General features: G+C 35.4%; 1 protein-coding gene across 1 annotated transcript in view; it reads left to right on the plus strand.

Annotated features, from left to right (window-relative positions):
- The window catches only part of RIC1 (RIC1 homolog, RAB6A GEF complex partner 1), a gene marked incomplete at its 5' end in the record, with an annotated part of 101,007 nt that overhangs the window by 46,391 nt on the left and 33,725 nt on the right, over positions 1–20,891 (plus strand). The window contains 5 exons of the mRNA XM_082656894.1: positions 4,379–4,521; positions 4,830–4,966; positions 10,030–10,121; positions 14,902–14,990; positions 20,306–20,450. Of these exons, the coding sequence (XP_082513020.1) occupies positions 4,379–4,521; positions 4,830–4,966; positions 10,030–10,121; positions 14,902–14,990; positions 20,306–20,450 (606 nt within the window). The remainder of the gene's footprint in view (positions 1–4,378; positions 4,522–4,829; positions 4,967–10,029; positions 10,122–14,901; positions 14,991–20,305; positions 20,451–20,891) is intronic.

A 20,891-nucleotide genomic window follows, 5' to 3' on the forward strand; every position in this document is an offset into this window, starting at 1 on the left:
TATTATACTTAAATTACTGTAATAAAGCCCACAATTTGGGTATACCAACTGTAATTTTATTTAGAAATTTATATTTTTTGATAAGATCTAGAATTGTTTGAATGGTATAACATAGTACATGTTACTTAAAAAGATACTCATATGCATTTGTAAAAACATTGAGGGCACTTTCTCTTTTCTTTTTTTTTTGCGGTACGCGGGCCTCTCACTGTTGTGGCCTCCCCCATTGCGGAGCACAGGCTCCGGACGCGCAGGCTCAGCGGCCATGGCTCATGGGCCTAGCCGCTCCGCCCCATGTGGGATCTTCCCGGACCGGGCACGAACCCGTCCCTTGCACTGACAGGCTGACTCTCAACCACTGGGCCAACATGGAAGCCCGAGGGCACTTTTTCTTGAAAAAACTCCCCAAATACGTTGTTGGGTTAAGAAAAGTGAGGTATACTGTACATAAAAATGCTACTATTTTATTTTAAAGCGAGCTGGTGGTGGTAGTTTATGTGTTGTTCTGGAAGAATACGTAAGAAACTGGGCATGAGAACTGAGTGGCTAGGGGGGACAGTTTTGGAAAAAAGACTTTTTACTATGTAGTCTTATTAAGTGTTGACCTACACAATACGGATACAATACGTGAATATATTAAACTATATGAATGTAATACATATGTTTCTTAAATTCTTCTGATTCACAGTTCTAACTAAAGGCTTCCTTCATCATTTCTCTTGTTAGAATACAGTACAGATACTAGAACATGTTAAATAGAATTGTATACAAGTGGCTGGCTATTGCCTTGTTTAATCTATCTTTTTTTTACTTTAAGTCTCCTCAGAGAAAAAGAATGCCTTTTTGTTGTTGTTTTTATTTGTTTAAATGTGATCAGGGCTACAGGAGATTGAGTTCAGGTTACTCTTTATCTCAGATTTTATTTCAGAATAGAGATCCTTTTCAAGAGTGTAACTTGTGTAAGGAATTTTGAATGTCTGGGTTCCAAGCTGGATGGAACTGTACAAGCATGGCTTTCTATCTCCACCTGGTGGCAAAAACTGTGTGGTTCATGGATATAGGATAGAAAAAGAGCCTTAAAAAAAAGAATTCCTGCTGTCTTGTACAAGTTTAACTTGTCAGGTGCTAGTTTTTAATCTACTAATTTAGATGATTGGAAATCTCTCATTTTCTCTCAGAACTTCAGTAAAATGATCGCATTTCAGAGCAGTGTTATTATTAGCACCTGTAACATGTACCTCCTGGAAATTTGATTGGAGAATTCCTATATACTTTTGAATTGAGTGAGGGGGCATGAAACTTGGCCTTTAAACCAACTGTTTTCCCTCCTACTACCAAAAATTAGTCAAATAAAGTTAGGGACAATGATTATGCTGTTGCTTATAGGCATAAGATTGCAAGAGTCTGCCATCTTTTAATTTTTGATTGAAGAAAGAATTGGATTAATGTTAAGCATCTACACCTTGTTATTAATTGAGGGTAGAGAATATGTAGAAAGTTTAAAAGTACTGGGACTTCCTGGTGGTGCAGTGGTTAAGAATTTGCCTCCCAATGCGGAGGATGCAGTTTGATCCCTGGTCAGGGAACTAGGTCCCACGTGCATGCCGCAACTAGGAGTTCTCATGCCACAACTAAGGAGCCCGCCGGCTGCAACTAAGACCTGGCACAACCAAAAATTAATTAATTAATTAATTAAAAATTTTTTAAAAAGAACTGATATAATTTATAATTAAAACTCTTAGTCTATTTCTAACTAATACTAATAAATGCTACAGTTTATTATCTTCCTTCTTCCCAGGCACTTAGAAAGACCCATGTAGTATATATAGTATTTAATGTTAATTAGGTATTAAACATATTTACATATTTGAGAATCGGTAATTGTGAATTATTCATTTTATATTAAGAATATTTGATTAATCAGATTCCAAAATCCTATTATTCTCCTCCCCAAATCCTATTATTCTACTTCTAAGATCCTAAATTAAACAACGGCAATAACAAACACCTGTGGTATACCACATAGCTGTTAATAAAGCCCATAGAAGTCAGTGATTGTAGAGGGCATAACTATGCCATAACTAGAGGCATAGTTATGCCTCTCTAAGGGCATAACTTAGAGTATCTTCATGTGTATTTTGTGTGTACTTACACGTAGGGGTGATTTTCAATAAAAGTCAGTACAACATATGAAGACATAGGATATAAATTATTGGTACAGGGTCCTAACATCCCCCAGGTGGCAAGAATTAATCCTTTAGTTCTTAAGTCTTTGTGAGAATGGGAATCCGTGGGGAGAGACCCTTGGGTGACTTGAAACAAGGCCTATTTACTAAACTTCATGGAAATATTCAGTACTTTAACATCTGATATCAGCCTTTAATTGAAAGTTTGTTTACTTTCAATTAAACGGGGAGAATCTATCCTTTTTATAGATTGTTTATCATTTTTGTCACAGTATTTGTTAATTCCAACGTCAGGATTGTTTATGAGTCTGTTTACATTGATGGATTTTTCTCGACTCTGGGTCACATTTTCCTGTTTATTCAGACATCTGGTCATTTTTAATCACAGTACTGTGGATGATGATGATGTAGAGATTCTGAATTCTGTTAACTTTGTCAGAGAAGTGTTGAGTTTTGCCTAGAAGGCAATTAAATTACTGGAGGGTAACCTTGATCTTGTTCCTAATCGTCATATGCAGTGATTCTTCCAGGGAGATACAAGCTGGGGAGAGGGAGAATGTGGTTTGAAAAAACCGAGGCTGACTCCTGCTGAATGAAAACCACTGGTAAACCAGTGACTCCTCCACTAAATTGCCTCTCTTATATCAGGTCTAAAACAAAGTTTTTATATTCTAGCCACCACATGCTACACATAAATTTTACCACTAAAATATAAATTTGAAATAAAAGAATATAATTTTAAAAGGTGAACTTTCATTAAACTGGGAATTGTAGTTGACTGCAAATGCTCTGAAGTTCAAGAGATGGAGCTCAGTAAGGGGACATGTTATTCTTATCTTTTTTAATATTTTTATAGTTGGGAAGAAAGTACAGTAAATTCTTCATCATCTGAAATATATGGTGGAATAAGTCATTGAACTTAACTTTCCAAAGAATTAAAAGTTAAAGAAAACATTAAAAACGTTCTTTTCACCACTATGGATTAAAATATTTCTGAAATAGACTCTTAACTTCTAAAGTATGAAAGGAAATTTAACAGTACATAATAGAGTATATAAATAGACATTACATTTTTCATTCTTTCTTACACTTAAATTTTCTTTTTTTACAGCATTTGATACTCTTTTGAGTACTCTTTCTTAAGTCCATCTTATTCCCTTGGCTTTCTTGATACCATTTTCCACTGGTTCTCTTTCTTTCTCTCTGCCATTATCTTTGTAGCCTCACTTTTGGATTCCCCTTCCCTCTTGACCTTCCTCCCACAAACATTTGGTGCCATATGTAACTAACATTGCCCTAGGGACTTGGCATTATAGGAGTAAACAAGTCAGGCATTTATTGCCCTGCAGTTGTAATTGTTAAATCTCTTTGCAAGTATCAATAAGTGCTGAGATCATACTACATAATTACTTTTCACTACTTAGTTAGCTGAGAGGTCTTCTGCAGGCATAAACTGTATTTTATTCACCTCTGAATCTCCAGCCCAGCATAGTGCCTGTCACAGAGCTCAGGCTTAATTAAATGTTTGTTGAATGGATGCACAATGTGAGATTCTTTGATACCCTAGAAATACTGTGGTCTAGAACTATGCTCTCCACTACAGTAGCCATTAGTCAAATGAAGTGATTTAAATGTAAATTACAGATAAAATAAACAGAATTAAAAATTTAGGTCTTCTGTCACACTAGCCATGTTACAAGTGTATAATCACCACATGTGGCTAATGGCTACTGTGTTGGATAGTACAGATACAGAACATTTCCATTACTGGTGAAAATTCTGTTGGATAGGGTTAGAGGATTGTTACCTCTACACTCCATGTCTCTGGATTGTCATTCTGTCATTAGTTCTTTTCATGGTTTCTCTGTCTCTTTCCTTTCTTGTCAGCTGTCACTTATCCTTCCATCTTCTAATTTGCTGTTTCAGTACGTCTAGTTTTTAAACATAATTCATCAGGTTTGTGACTACAGCAACGCGTGGTCTTTCATTTTTTTCAGAATTTCTGATTCTAGATTGAATTATACATTGATAAAGCTGATATATAGCTAAATTGTAGATAAATGGCAGTTTTGTTAAGTGGTTTTATGATCTTTGCATGAATATTCTCCAGAGCAGTTATACTCATATTCATTGCTTACCCAATATGCTTTTCTTAAAAGGAAATTGATTCTAAATTGCTTACTTCTCTACAGTTTGCAGTCTGTGCTGGAAGATCTCCTGGTTGCTACTTCTGATGGACTTCTTCATCTTATTCACTGGGAAGGAATGACAAATGGGAGGAAAGCTATTAATCTTTGTACAGTACCCTTTTCAGTAGATCTCCAGTCATCTAGAGGTAGTTACACTTTTTTCATGAGACAGAACCAGATGTTTAATATTTTATATAAACTAGTTAGATATTTCTTATGGATGAACATTGGTTTATCTACTTTGGAATTAATTATGCAAGGGAGGAGGGTGTGTGTGTGTGAGAGAGAGAGAGAGAGAGAGAGAGAGAGTAGGAAAGAGTAGTTCAGTTGTTTAGTGTTGTTAGGTCATTATGTTTGCCCTTTTAACTGTCCTTATATGGTTTGCAAGCAAAAATACAAGAGAGTTAATTTACTATATTTATATTCATATTTCATGTACTTTTTTTTTCATCAGCAGGTTCATTCCTGGGCTTTGAAGATGTGCACATTAGAGACATGGAATACTGTGCCACACTTGATGGGTTTGCTGTTGTGTTTAATGATGGTAAAGTTGGATTTATCACACCAGTGTCAAGTAGATTTACTGCAGAGGTATGACTTATTTACTTGGAATGTTTATTTTTTAATTTTGCATTTATTAATTTTAGTCTTTATTAAACCCCTCCCCTATTTTCCTTATTTAAGATTTTTTTAATCAAAACTATACATATAAATAGTGTAAGTAGACAATTCTATTGACATGTTAATGAAAAATGATAGTTCCTTTCCTCCTGCTTGTTCTCTTCATGCCGTTTTCATTCTCAGAGGCAACTACTTTTTATTCCTTCACTGGTGATTTTGCTATTTATCTCCACTACTCTGAGTATTTCCTGTAATTTTTAGTTTTTAGGCTGTGTTCATTGACTTCCCATTGTGGAAAATGACCATGTACTTCCCACTTCCCTGTTCCCCCACCCTGTCTGTAAGTTCTTCCCATCTTCCCAATATAGTTATTGTGATTTTGATTATGTTAGTATCCGTTTCATCTTGAATAAATTTCTCTTGGAGCCTTCTGGACGATTGCTTACTATACATACCTATTTAACACAGTTGCATTTTTAGGCTGTCCATCATTATCATCCTGTGGATTTCCTATATTCCTTTATTTTTAGATCCTTTCAGAGTTAATGGTTAATTAATATTTGATTCATTAATATATGAATTTGGTTGCTGTGACAGAGACCCAAAATAAGAATTTGGATTCACTGAAGGCTGTGTGGGCTTTGGTGGGTTTGGTTGACTGTGATCTTCATCATAGGGTGAGCTAACTGGGTTATTTCTTTTCCTCCCCACTCCATATCCAGTGTCTGTTGGAGAAGAGTCCTGCAGTCTTTCTCAGAGAATATGTACCTGGCTGGCCCAGTATTTTGGGATTTGAGTTATGGAAGAGTTAGACTAGAGGGTCCAAATTCAGGATGTAAACTCCCATGTATCCCTATTTTTGGTGTGGTCTAGAGACCACTGAGATTTTTTTGTTTTTCTCTAAAGAAAAACTCCAGTTTTCTATTGGAGTGGAGGTGGGATATTTCTTAGCTGCTCAGACTGGGAGGTAGGCAGTGCCAGCTACTGATTAAACAGGCTTTAAACCAATCCTACTGCTTTTAGTTCAGCTTTTGAGAGACATTTAAATTCCAAGGCCTTTTGTGTACCTTACAATGTAAGTGTGGCTGTTTTTCAACATCATTACTGCTGGTTAAGGATTCTACTCATCCACTTGCTTCCCAGCGTCCAGAATTTTCTGAGACCACCTCCTCTCCCATTCTTTGTCCTTGCCAACATATGCATTTTGAAAAAAATCTTTTCTGTTATAAAAGTTGGGGTTTTAAGAGTCAGAGAAGCTAAATATTCATGTTCAGTGTGTTTAATGGAAAGGATTTTAAGTTTTCAAGGGCATATTTTTCTATATGGTATCAGCTTTCTGTCTGATTTATTTCACTCAGCATAATGCCCTCAAGGTCCATCCATGCTGTTGCAAAAGGCAAGATTTCATTCTTCTTTATGGCTAAATAATATAGTTGACCCTTGAACAACATAGGTTTGAACTGTGCAGGTCCACCTACACCTGGGTTTTTTTCAGTAAATACATGCCACAGTACTCTACGATCTGCGATTGATTGAATCCACAGATGCGGAACCAAGGATATGGAGGGACAACTGTAAAGTTGTATATGCCGGGGGTAGATGCCCCTAACCCCCATGTTGTAAGGGTCACCTGTATATTCCTGTGTGTGTGTACCAAATTTTCTTTATCCATTCATCCATCAGTGGGCCCTTAGATGTTTCCATATTTGGCTATTGTAAATAATGCTGCATTGATCATGGGAGTACAGTTATCTTTTTAAGTTAGTGTTTTCTTCTTCTTCTTCTATTTTTTTTTTTTTTTTTGGATAAATACCCAGAAGTGGAATTGCTGGATTATACGGTTGTTCTAACTTTACTTTTTTTTTTTTTTTTTTTTTTTTTTTGAGGAAGTTCCATACTGTTTTCTCTAGTGGCATACCAATTTACATTCCCATCAACAGTGCACAAGGGTTCCCTTTTCTCCACATCCTCCCAACACTTACTATTTCTTGTCTTTTTGATAATAGCCATTCTGACAGGTACGAGGTGATACCTCATTGTGGTTTTGATTTGCATTTCCCTGGTGTTAGTGATGCTGAGCATCTTGTCAGGTAGTTTTTGGCTCTCCCTGTGTGTTCTTTGGAGAAATGTCTATGCAGATCATCTGCCCATTTTTTAATCAGAATTTTTTTGCTATTAAATGTGTGAGTTTTTAATATATTTTGGATACAATCTTTTCTCACATATATGATTTGCAAATATTTTCTCCCATTCAGTAGATTGCCTCTTCATTTTGTTGACATATGTTTGGGATTTAAATGTTTTTACTGAAAACAAAAATATTAGAGCTGGAAAGTGAGTGACTGATTTCTGAATATCAGCTTGTATTAGTATTTGGTTAAAGAAAGTTTTCTAGTAAATTAAGGATTTAAAATAATGAAAAGTAGACGAAACATTATTAAATAAGTTATAAGTAGAAAATATAAATTACAAGAAAACAATACATATCTATTACTGGTAATTGGGAAATACACTAATGCCGTATTTATATCAGACATTATTTAAGTGCTTTATAAAAATCCTGTTTGGCACTGCCTTGTTTTTTTTTTTTTTGGCTCTGCCGAGCGGTGATGCGGGATCTTAGTTCCCTGACCAGGGATCAAATCCACGCCCCCTGCAGTGGAAGCGTGGAGTCTTAACCACTGGACTGCCAAGGAAGTCCCCTGTTTGGCACTGTTCAATACAGTTAGCAAATGTATTAAAATATGTCAGATTATGCCACTCCTCTGCTCAGAACCCTTCAGTAGGACAAGATATTTAGGACAAAACCTGCTGAGGACAGCTAAAAGAGCTGGAGAAAAAATATTTTTTGAATGTGCTTAACGGCTTTGGAGAGCTAAAAAGACTGTAAAGAGCTAACAAGACTGGTTAGGGGAGGCCAGAGGCCCAGTGAGCTAAAAGCCCAGTGTTTGACATGACAATGAGCATGAACAAACAAGGCTGTATGCAACAACATGGATGAATCTCACAAACATGTTTAGTGGAAGCGGCTAGACACAAAAGAGTACATGCTCTGATTCTATTTTATATAAAATTGAAGGAAAACAAAAAACATAGGCAGCTCTGAATCAGTTCTGTGTGGACGCATGTTTAAGTGTTAATGGTTTAAAGGAAAAGAAGGAAGTGATTACTATGTAGGTCTGGATATTGTTTCTTTTGTGGTAGAGGTGAGGATAATATTGATCAGGAGTGACACTGTTGGGGGACTTGTGGGTACTGGTAATTCCTAGCCTGAGTGGTAATTTCACAAGTGTTTACTTTGTGATATTATTGTGATGTACATTTTTGCTTTTGTATTTTTCTCTAATGTATTATAATTCATAATAGAAAGGGTTAAAAAAAACTAAAGACACTCCAAATGACTCCCCATATATGAATTGGAGAAAAAGCCAAAGTTCTTATGGTGACTTTCAAAGCCCTATAAATCTGGCCCCCTATTTCATCTGTTACCTCATTTATTCCTTCTCCTTCCCCCATTCCACTCCACTCCATCTGCACAGGCCTCTTTGATGTTCTTTGAACATGCCAGAAATGCTACTGTGACAGGGCCTTTCTACTGCTGTATCTCCGAAAGTACTTTCCTCAAGAGGCACCTTCATAGGGCAGACCTTTTAATATTACATCTTCACCCATATACTCTCTTCTCCTTAATTGTTTTATTATTTTTTTCTGTAACATTTACTAACCTCCCACGTGATACTGTACAGTTTTTTAAACTTGTAAGTCTCTTAACAAACGTAAAGCAGGGATATAGCTAGGGATTTTGGTATGTTTGAATATCTGCAGTATCCTTGGCACCTAGAGCAGTACCTGGTGAATAGTAGGCACCTGGAAAATTTTTGTTACAGGGATGAATAGACGAATTTCAGTCTAGGCAGCAGTCCAAAGAAATAATGCTCAATGCTGTCTTTGCCATTTTTGTTAACTAAAATAATGTCTAGTTTTATTATTAAAATTGAAGAATAAAATTCCTACAAAAAAGCAAATATTCCATATTTAGATAGTAGATTCTATAGTTAGGAATTAAATAAAATCTATAGTATTATATTTCAAACAGTTTAATTATATTGGATCATCTAATTTTACTATCGTGATAATCCAGAAATAAAGTGCTGTATTGTAGTGTGCTGATTTTTTGTGCTTACTAAACAGTCATGATGACCTTTGCCTTAGAAATTTATGATCTAGGATGCCCTTGATTTGACAAATAAAAACAGACAAGAGAGCTGAATCTATTCTGTGTCTGTATTCAGAATTAAGTAGCATATAAAGCTTAATAATAATGTCATTCATTTATTGAAGCTTAACTTGTTGAATTCCAGGCATTGTATTAAGTGGGTTACTTGTATGTAAGTTCTCATTTAATTTTCAAAACACTCTAAGAGGTAATTTACAGATAAGAAAACTGAAGCTTGGAAAGGTCAAATAATCATTTTAGCAAGTCGGGTAGATCTGAGATGTTATGTCAGGCTGCCAGATACCATGCTACTAACCACTGTACTATAAAGCAAAGGAGTAATAGAGAATAGTCAGCAATTGACAAATCATTAATCACTTCCAAAGGATAGATGAAATAAAATCGACCATTTTCGATTGATCAGAAAAGTTCAACACTATATGCTAGGTGACAAGAATAATAATAGTGAGCAAATTAGATGCAGTTTCTACCATTAAGAGGTTTACATTTTAATAGGAAAGTTGTCTTCATTTAATTTGAATTTACAGGTCAGATATCCATTTTTTAGTGTTTTATGAATAGATTAGCACTGGACTGAGCTCATTTGGGAATATGTATTGAACCAGTTAATGAAATTGAGGTTTTTAAGGGAGAAAATCCAGATGGTAGTTCTGATGGGATGTTTTCCTATCCAGATCAAACCATATAAAGAACCATATAAAGCCTTATAAAACTGTGTTCATTGAAGGAGAATTTTATTGATAAAAGTATATTTGGGGAACATGCTTTAAATCTTAACTATTTTTCTTAATTTTAGCAGCTTCATGGAGTTTGGCCACAAGATGTTGTTGATGGAACTTGTGTAGCAGTAAATAACAAGTATCGACTGATGGCGTTTGGTTGTGCGAGGTAATTGATACAGATGTCTGTATTTTAAGACTTACTGCCAAAAATAATGGGTTTTTTTTAAACCGTAAGATATTCTTAACACACTTATGAACTTTATTGTGCCTTTCATAATTTATGAATCAGCCTTAATATAAAATTTAAAAGCATTTTAATAGATTGAAGCAAACAAATCTAAAGGGCAGATTTTGGAGATTGGGTGTTTAAGTTTGTAAAAGTGAGCTTTTTTTCAGTGGTAGGAAATTGAGTCACAAGTTGAGAAGATTAAATCAGTTAAAATTTAGGTTCTTTATTGTTTAAAAGAAGATCAGGAAGAATGTTTTCCTTTTTTGGAAACAGTCCTTTCTTTTTAAGACATCAGTGTTGACTTGCCTTTGAATTAGTGGGTGTGCCTTAGTTAACAAGCAAATTAAAAGCTTATACATAAAATCAATTTCTTGCTTTAATTCAAATAATTCAGGTTTTAGAAGTAAAATTGAATACAAATTATTCATTCAACAAATATATTTGTGTCTACCATGTGCCAGGCACAATTCTAAGCACTTGGGATACATTAGAAAATAACAAATATACCTGACTTTTTTGAGCTTTATGTTTTAGCTCAAATAAAAAGATTATATCAGATGCTGAGAGTAATGCCTTAAAACGTGTATAGTGCTTTTTAGTCTTCAAAACTCTTTGTTAAATATAAAATTCCATTTTGACCTCAAAATGTGACTTAGTGGTTCTGTAGAACATAACATCTAATATTGTTTCCAGCTACATCAAGGTAAGTATCAAAGTATTTCTATCAGTATAAGTAATACACTGATAGTGTTATAAATCACTGCCTTCATTATACTGTCAATAATCTGTTTGTGAAGTAGGAAATTCTTATCCTCAACACATTGCTTCTCACTGAGGAGATAAATGTAGAAAGTAAATTTAACTTAGTGTAAGGAGAAAAGGAAAGCGTATTTTTCTTCATCATTATGGATTTGATTTGGTCACATTTTGTTTAGAATTTTTAAATCTATGTTCATGAGTACAGTTTGCTATAGTTTTTTTTTTTTTCTCTCTCCTGGTTAACCAAGGTTATGCTTGTCTCATAAGACAAGTTGAGGAAGGATTTCTCTCTTTCCCTTCTTTGTTCATCTTTGAATGTGTGGCTGAATTTGTCAGTGAAGCCACCTGAGCCTAGAATTTTCTTGATTACTAATTCAATTCAGTTTTAAAATAGACTGAAGAACATTTAGATTTTTTGTCTCTTAGTCATTTTGGCAGGTTGTGTTTTTCTAGGAATTGGTTTCTTTCATATACACTGTCAAACTTATTGGCATAGAGTTTATAATATCCTTTTTAACTTTCATATTGTAAAATAAAAACAAACAGGAAGATGCATAATCCAGATATTCACAGTTTTACAAATAATTATAATACAAACATCCATCTTTTCACAACTCAGTCAAGAAATAGAACGTTGCCAGCCAATATAAGTTTTACTCCTGCCACTTCCTAATCATGACTCCCATCCCCCCCTTAACACTTAAAGGTAACCAATTTTGTCTTTCATGATAATCATTTCCATTTTTTTTTACAGTTTTACCACTCAAGTATGCATTCCTAAAAAGCGTAATTTAGTTTTACCTAATTTTGAACTTTATATGAATAGAATCATATTCTATGTTTTGTGTCTTGATTCTTTCAGTCAACGTTGTGAATTCATCCAGCTTATTTGCCAGTAACTGAAATCATTTATTTGGGATTGATTTATAAGTAGTGTTTTGGTGTATGAATATATCATACTTTGTCTGATTTCCTGTTAAAGGACATTTACATTATTTCTTGGTTTCCAAAAAAGGAGACATTCTCTTACATAAATGCATCATCTTTAGTCAAACACTTGGGAAAATTAATGATAAATCCCCAATAAGATCTAATATTGAATTCATATTCATACTAACCCAGTTGTCACCAAATTTCCTTCATCTCTTTTGTTTTAATCAGAATCATTCAAAATTCATGAATTATATTTGGTTATTATTTCTCTTTAGTTACCTTTTGCCTATAAAAATCCTTGTATCTTCTTTCTTATTTTTATGACATTAACTTTTTTTTGAGTCTAGGTCAGTTGTTTACAGAATATCCTACATTCTAAATGTGTCTCATCGTTTTCTCATATTGGCATTTAATTAGTTTCTGTAACACCTGTTTGAATCTTGAAGGTGGTTCTTATTGAGCCAGTATAGTCAAATGAGTAGGAAGCTCACATCAGCATTTAGAGGAAACTGACAGAGACGGGAACAGTGGTAGGTGTGCAGTTCTACATCACCTACATTTAGGACTAGCACCCAGGGGTCTAGCAAGGCCAGATTTTAGAAGCCAGGATTCTAGCCCTTCTTCCAGGATAATGAAGGTGGAATCTTGGCCTTCAGCCTTTTAGTTACCTCAGTTTTCATGAGTTGGGAGAGGATCAGCCCTTCTTATGGCATGATCATGGGTTGGGGTGAAAGTTTTGTGATTATAGCTATGTGACATAACTGACCTAGTGGCTTCTAGCCCTGATCTGCCAGCACTTACCAGGATTAATTGACTTGAACACCTCATTAGAGTTCTATAAGAAACCAGCTTTCTTTTAGGATGACAGTTTACAGCCTAATTCTTCCCCTTATATTTAAAGGTTTGATTAGATTCTGGTTAAACATTTTTGTCATAGGTGTTTTGTACTTCCTATGGCATCATGCAGCAATAACATTGAGTGGTCTCAGTATTGATGATGCTAAATTTGATTACTTACGGTGGTAATAGCCATATATATCTCTATTATAGAGAGATGTTTTTTGCTTTGAGATTAGTAAGTAGTGTCTTTTTAATGAAATATATTTTTCTTTTATGGTGGGCTTATGAGAAATGGAAAGAAAAATAATTTAATATAGGCACTATAAATACTTAAAACGTTAATTGTCAGTCTTTTGTAACTATTGACATAGCACCTACTTCTTATATTAGAAATATCTGGACTCCTCACTGACTTGTTAGAGTTCAGCAACCCAGAGTTAGCACTTGACAGTTGTTAGATGCAAAGCAAAAATAAGTAAATACCTGCTAGCCACTTAGTGCTGTCTTTTAGCAAGGTATCTAATTGGGCAGGTAGTCTGGATAGATATCTGTTCCAGGCATTTGGCTTCTAAGTTAGAGTAACAGATCAGATTTTTCTCTCCCACCTAAAATAGCCAAGAAAATGGACAAAACTATGAAACAAGTGTTTTGAATTCAAGACATAGGACATCAGGCAACAAAGGATAGTGATCCCTGAAAGATGAGAAACTAAATAAGAAAACTCTTCAACTGCCCCAGCTTCAATTACTTTGAGAGAATCTCCAGCACAAGGATAGAGAGACAGGGCCTGGCAGATTCCCTGGGTTGAGTGTGTGGAAAGGAAATGAGAGTCTGGGAGACCAAAGCAGCTGGGGCTCACAGGCCAGACATCAGAGGAGAGAGTGGCACAAAGAGAGAACTCCAGAGAGCTGTAGAGGGTTTCTTTTGAGTATTGAACTGAAACATGGAAGACAAAAGACCCAAATCAAACATTACAGAAGAAAAGATTAATAAGCTTGAAGAACACAGCAAGAGAAATGATGCAAAATGAAACACAGAGAGAAAAAAAGAATTTAGAAACAGAGCATCAGTGAGCTGTGGGATAACTTCAAGTGGCCTGTTATTGCAGGTATTTTATTTAGTCCCCATCCTGATCCTTGAGAAGAGTGGGGCTGGAAACTGGAAACTGGAAACTGATCAAAGCTGCTGTGAGGAGATCATCTAACTTCTCCTACCTTGAAGGAGTACAGATAAGGGTCAGAACATTCTGGCAGTCATAAGCTAGTATCATCCTGATGTGTGCAAAAGCAGCCTTGGATTTAAATTATTTTTAAAACAACATTTATGTTAAATTTTCGATCTGAGAATGACTCTGTAAGCAGAAATGATATTTTTTGTGATTATTATAATTCAATTTTGAAATATAGCTTAGATGTAATATACAGATTCTTTGTTTTGGTTTCTGGCCCTTTGTAAGTTTGACCCTTGTAAAGATTTTTTAATGGAATAATGATACTTACCATATACATAAGAGTATGTATCATGTGTATACATACAAAAGATAATATAAGGTAAAAAATAACAAAATGAAGATTTCTGAACGTTTCCAGTACTGCACTGATGTAGCCCCCGTTTGTCTCTCTTCTTTAATATTCCCCTTTCTCCACCAGGGCAGTTACTAATCTGGAATCTGTGTACATTAGGTCCTTGTTGTATTTTTACCACAAATGTATTTAACTATGTTTTGAATGTTTTTCACAGTATAGAAACAGAATTATACTATTTATGTAGATATATAGATAGATGGGTGGGTAGATAGATATGCTGTACATTTTAATGCACATGACAAAAATTCATTTTCAGTGCTATATGGTATACTACTATATAAATATACCACAGTTTCTCTTTCCTTTGTCTTATTGCTGGACATGTAGATTATTTCCATTTCTTTGCACTTATTCCCAGTACTATAATGAACATTATACATGTCTCAAAGACAAGGATATTTCTGGGTTATATCTGTAGGTGAAATTGCTAGATTACAGAATATGCATTTGTTTAAATTTAAGAGATGACTGCAAATTATTTACAAAATGGTTTTGTTCTAGTTTACACTCCTATCAGCAGAACATAATATTTCCTGTAGTCATGTTTTTTTATATTTGTATTTGTCTCTTTACACTAAAAGTCTTTTTGATTTTTACAGTGGTTCTGTACAGGTTTATACAATAGATAACACCACTGGAGCCATGCTACTATCTCATAAACTAGAGTTAACAGCAAAACAATATCCTGGTGAGTCCTCTTCTTTTTTTTTTTTCTTCTTAATTAAAGGTAATAGAGTCTCTGTCTCTATTCCTGCCCTGCAAATAGGTTCATCTGTACCATTTTTCTAGATTCCACATATATGCATTAATATACGATATTTGTTTTTCTCTCTCTGGTTTACTTCACTCTGTATGACAGACTCTAGGTCCATCCACATCTCTGCAAATGATCCAATTTCGTTTTAAATTAAATGATGGAGGTTTTAAATTAAATGATGGAGGCCAAAGGCCAAATATTGTTAAAATATGTAACAATGTTCTCTCTGACCCAAGGATTTCTGTGTCACTAGAGGCTCCTGGGATATCTCTTCATTTAGTTTTCTCTGTCCTCACTTAGTTTTAGCCCCTATATTCCTTGTCTGGGTTTTGCTTTAGACTCTTGCCTGATTTCATCGCCTCTGTTATTTTATGCCTTCCAATTCCATTTGTTCATTCAATGAGTAATTATTGAGTACATACTGTAGGCCAGACACTGTTCTAAATGCTGGTTGCACAGCAGTAAACAAACCAGAAAATCTCTTTCTGAACCCCCTTAGTGACTGTTGATTGAATCCTGTCCACAGATGTAAGTCTAAAGTCTGTATCATTGGAAATGTTTTTGAATGAAACTAACAGAAAACCCAACTTACTATTGCTTAGACAAATAGGATTTATTTTCTGTAATAGCAAGAAATCCAAAGGTAAGCTGCTGTTGGCACTCATTTGGCCTTTCTGTCATGATCACAGGGTAGCTTCTGAGCTCCAAGCATTACTGCTGCATTTGAGTCAAGAGGAAAGGAGGAAAGAAAGCATCTATATGCTTTTTGATCAGGAAAGCAAAAAAGCTAGATTGAATTTGAGTTCTTCCAGAGAAGATTTCTGTTTGTTTCTTCCAATCACCTGGGAAAACTACATCAGTCTGGAACCCTTTGCATTATATTCTCTGTTTGAGATTTTTTTGAATCATACAAGTTACACAAATTACAGATCAGACTGAGGACTGGTTTCTGGTTGCAGATTCTCAGGGGAACTTCTTTATTTTCCATTCAATACCATGGACAAAAACAGGGAAGTGTTCTTGCTATTTTTTCACCTTCCATGTGGTAGAGTTTATTTCTCATTCTCCCTTGTTCATGGAATCTTTGTAGTCCCAGCTTTACGTGGGTATCTTCTATTAGATTCCCTGCCTTGGCCAAGCTCTGAGCTTTATCTCCTGTTCCTCACATGCTGTGAGTCGTCAGATGTAAAAGTCAGGTCTCTAGGGTTTGGCAGAAAAATTCAGGGCAAGAGCACTTGGTACACTCACTTACCTCCCAGTATTTTTGGATATTTTGGTGTGTTTAAGTATTCTGTTTAACATTTTAGTTGTTTCAGTGTGGAGAGTCATTCAAGGTGTCATTTCGCTATACTGCCAGAAACAGAAATTTGCTCCTTAAGTTTTTATCATTCTTACTGCATAGCCTTTAAAGGCTTGCATGTATTTTTTTCTAAGGACACTTTTTGCTGCAACTGACAAGAATAGGGTGTTGTGTATTTTGATTGTGTTTTCTAACCCTTTTATCTGTTTAATTTTCTATCCATACTAATGTTGTGATGTGCAGTACAGTAGTTACCAGCCACATGTGGCTGTTTAAATGAAACTAACTGACATTAAAGAAAATTAAAACTTTTCTCAGTTTCATAGTCACACCTAAATGTTGAATAGCCACATGTAGCTAGTGACTGTCTGTTAGACCAAGCAAATATACAACATTTATCATCATTTCAGGAAGTTCTCCTCATTGCTTCTGTTGATTGATTGACAGCACTGTATTGAATTTTTTAGATTGTTTCCTTTTCTCATGTTCTTGGAATGCCAATTCTCCCTTTGGTTATCTGCTAACTCTCACTCTTGCAGTTTTTCTTATGGGAGAGTGCTGCCTTCTTGAGTTACATAACTTTAGACTATAAAAACTGCTTAAAATGTCAGGAGACTTGTGCTGTCCTGCATCTTGAACACAGACAAGCTTCTGTGTATTTTTCTGGCTCCACTGGCTGATTTTTACAGGTGGCAGCACTGCAGGAGTCCTTACGTGATACAGCGGCTTCCATTCTGATTCCCAGACTCACGCCAGCCTGAAACCCCTTTCTTGTCTTTGTATAGGATGTGAGACCCCAACTCCCTAGTCATTGCTGGGTCCCATTCCAACCTTCTGTCCCTATATTTCTAACCTTTTTCACCTCACCACTCCCCACTCTTCACACCTCCGCCCCCTGGGCTGCCTTAATTCAAACACTAACCAAACTCACTTTCAGTTTTCTCCTTTCTTTCTTCAGAGTTCAGCTCTGTAACAGAAAGTCTTTGGATTACGTTTTACATTTTTCTCATTATGCAGGTTATCACAATCTATGTTTATGGTAGGTTACCAGCTAGATAAATTTTCCATATTCCTGCCACTTGAAGATTAGGTTAACTGTCATTAACATTTTATTGTATATCTCTACAACTAGATTTTAATGTGTTCATAATACTTGGAAAATAGATATGCATATTATGTACATATGTATATATATGTTTACTTGGGATTAATAGGAATACTGTTTATAACCATTCTGTAAGCTTTGATTTGAGTTTGTATGTTTCTTCTTGGTTTGGTTTTAAATTTCGCTCTTAAATGTGTAAAGTATACTAATAAGATACGAGGTTTCTTATGCATGTTACCATTTATTTATTTGGTTATTTGTTTTGTTTTAGTTTCGTCATTTGATATGGCTTTATTGGGCATTTTTTTTTCTATTTTAATAAGAATTTTTTTTATTGCAGTATAATTGCTTTACAATGTTGTGTTAGTTTCTCCTGTACAATGAAATCAATCAGCTATATGTATACATACATCCCCCCCACCTTGGTCCTCTCTCTCACCCCCCCATCCCACCCATCTTGGTTGTCACAGAGCACTGAGCTGAGCTCCCTGTGCTATACAGCAGGTTCCCACTAGCTATCTGTTTTACACATGGTAGTGTATTTATGTCAAACGTAATCTCCCAATTTGTCCCACCCTCCCTACCCCCTGCTGTGTGCACATGTCCGTTCTCTACGTCTCTGTCTCTATTCCTGCCCTGCAAATAGGTTCATCTGTACCATTTTTCTAGATTCCACATATATGCATTAATATACGATATTTGTTTTTCTCTCTCTGGTTTACTTCACTCTGTTTGACAGACTCTAGGTCCATCCACATCTCTACAAATGATCCAATTTCGTTCCCTTTTATGGCTGAGTAATATGCCATTGTATGTATCTACCACATCTTCTTTATCCATTCATCTGTCATTAGACATTTAGGTTGTTTCCATATCCTGGCTATTGTAAATAGTACTGCAGTGAACATTGGGGTGCATGTGTCCTTTTGAATTATGATTTTCTCAGGGTATATGCCCAATAGTGGGATTGCTGGGTCATATAGTAGTTCTGTTTTCAATTTTTTAAGGAACCTCCATAGTGTTCTCCATAGTGGCTGTATCAATTTACATCCCACCAACAGTGCGAAAGGGTTCCCTTTTCTCCACACCCTCTCCAGCATTTGTTTGTAGATATTTTGATGTTGGCCATTCTGACAGGTGTGAGGTGATACCTCATTGTGGTTTTGATTTGCATTTCTCTAACGATTAGTGATGTTGAGCATCCTTTCATGTGTTTGTTGGCCATCTGTATATCTTCTTCGGAGAAATGTCTATTTAGAGCTTCTGCCCTTTTTTGGATTGGGTTGTTTGTTTTTTTGATATTGATCTGCATGAGCTGCTTATATATTTTGAAGATTAATCCTTTGTCAGTTGCTTGGTTTGCAAATATTTTCTCCCAGTCTGAGGGTTGTCTTTTCATCTGGTTTATGGTTTCCTTTGGTGTGCAAAAGCTTTGAAGTTTCATTAGGTCTCATTTATTTATTTTTGTTTTTATTTTCATTACCCTAGGAGGTGGGTCAAAAAAGATCTTGTTGTGGTTTATGTCAAAGAGTATTTTTCCTGTGTTTTCCTCTAAGAGTTTTATAGTGTCTGGTCTTACATTTAGGTCTTTAATCCATTTTGAGTTTATTTTTGTGTATGGTGTTAAGGTAGTGTTCTAATTCCATTCTTTTGCATGTAGCTGTCCAGTTTTCCTGGCACCACTTATTGAAGAGGCTGTCTTTTCTCCATTGTATGTTCTTGCCGCCTTTGTCATAAATTAGGTGACAGTATGTGCATGGGTTTATCTCTGGGCTTTCTATCCTGTACCATTGATCTATATTTCTGTTTTTGTGCCAGTACCATACTGTCTTGATTACTCTAGCTTTGTAATATAGTTTGAAGTCAGAGAACCTGATTCCTCCAGATCTGTTTTTCTTTCTCAAGATTGCTTTGGCTATTCGGGGTCTTTTGTGTTTCCATACTATTTTTTATATACATAAATAATACAGTTATTCATATATCTGAATTATGGTGGGAAATGCTAATGTGAGGATTCAAACATAGGCAGAGGAAAAAAGTTTTACTTACTCTATTAACAAAGGCTGTCTTCTGTAGGCTAAAATCTGTATACAAGCCCTTTGTGGCAAAGGTACTTATAACAAAAATTTATTAATACTGCAGATGTAAAGAATTTTAATTTTAAAGAGGTGAAAGCTATAGATCTTTTGAATTGCTGATGGGAAATGCTGCTATGTTTCATTTAACTCTGCAGTAAAGAAACTTGGATTTTACTACACAATGAAATTTTCTCCTTTAATAATTACATATGAAGAACTATTATTAGTTAAAAGAAGATATAAGCGCCTATGGTACTGAGGCTGGAGTTTACCTACTTAATCCTAATGTAAGGTTAAGCTTTGATTTATTTTAACTTGGATCTCTTTGATATTGCTGATGGAACATGGAGATCATGGTAAAATATTATTTTACATTTTAAAACACCCTCATACTTTGCAGAGTAGTTTGACATTCAGTGTTGAATCATTCAAGGGATATATTATTCCCATCTTACAGAAACTGATTTGCCCAAATCCAAAGCCTTTTTAAGACTACACAGTTATAGTTATTTAAGCTAATAGTGGCCAGAAACGGTTTTTGGTTCATATAAATCACTTGGGTACTGACTTTGTTCTGTTTAGATCGGGTCAAGGCTAATGACCATACTGATTTTAAATAGCCCTAAACGAACAGAATTCATCTCATTATTTGAAGCAGGCATGCCTTTCTGCTTGTTTCAACTTGAAGGTATAGGCTGTAAAAAATACTAAGTATTTATGAAGTAATCATTTATTTTTAACTCTTCTCACAATTTCTTAACAGACATTTGGAACAAAACAGGAGCTGTTAAATTGGTCAGATGGTCTCCTGACAATAGTGTTGTAATAGTGACCTGGGAATATGGAGGCCTTTCTTTATGGAGTGTATTTGGAGCTCAGCTGATTTGTACACTTGGAGGAGATTTTGCGTGAGTCAATAAAGAAATTTTAGATGAAATAACTCCATTTTCTCCAAGACAATACACATACACAGAAACTTTGTTATACAGCTACCATTTTGCCTTGACTCTGAACCCAAAACAATTTGTAAGGTTCAGAATTAATGTATTCAGAATGTATTGTTTCCTCATACATCCATCCTCTTTCCATCCTCTTAAAACTGACCATTCAGTGAAAGTGCATTTATTTATTGAACCCCTATTGTGTATATGATAACATGTTAGATTCAAAGCTAAATCAGACATGAATCTGCCTTCAAGTAGCTTATTTTTTTTTTTTTTTTTTTTTTTTTGCGGCACGCGGGGCTCTCACCGCTGTGGCCTCTCCCGTTGCGGAGCACAGGCTCCGGACGCGCAGGCTCAGCGGCCATGGCTCACGGGCCCAGCCGCTCCGCGGCATGCGGGATCTTC

This window comes from Grampus griseus, assembly GCF_964374135.1.
Source record: "Grampus griseus genome assembly, chromosome: 6".
NCBI lineage: Eukaryota > Metazoa > Chordata > Mammalia > Artiodactyla > Delphinidae > Grampus > Grampus griseus.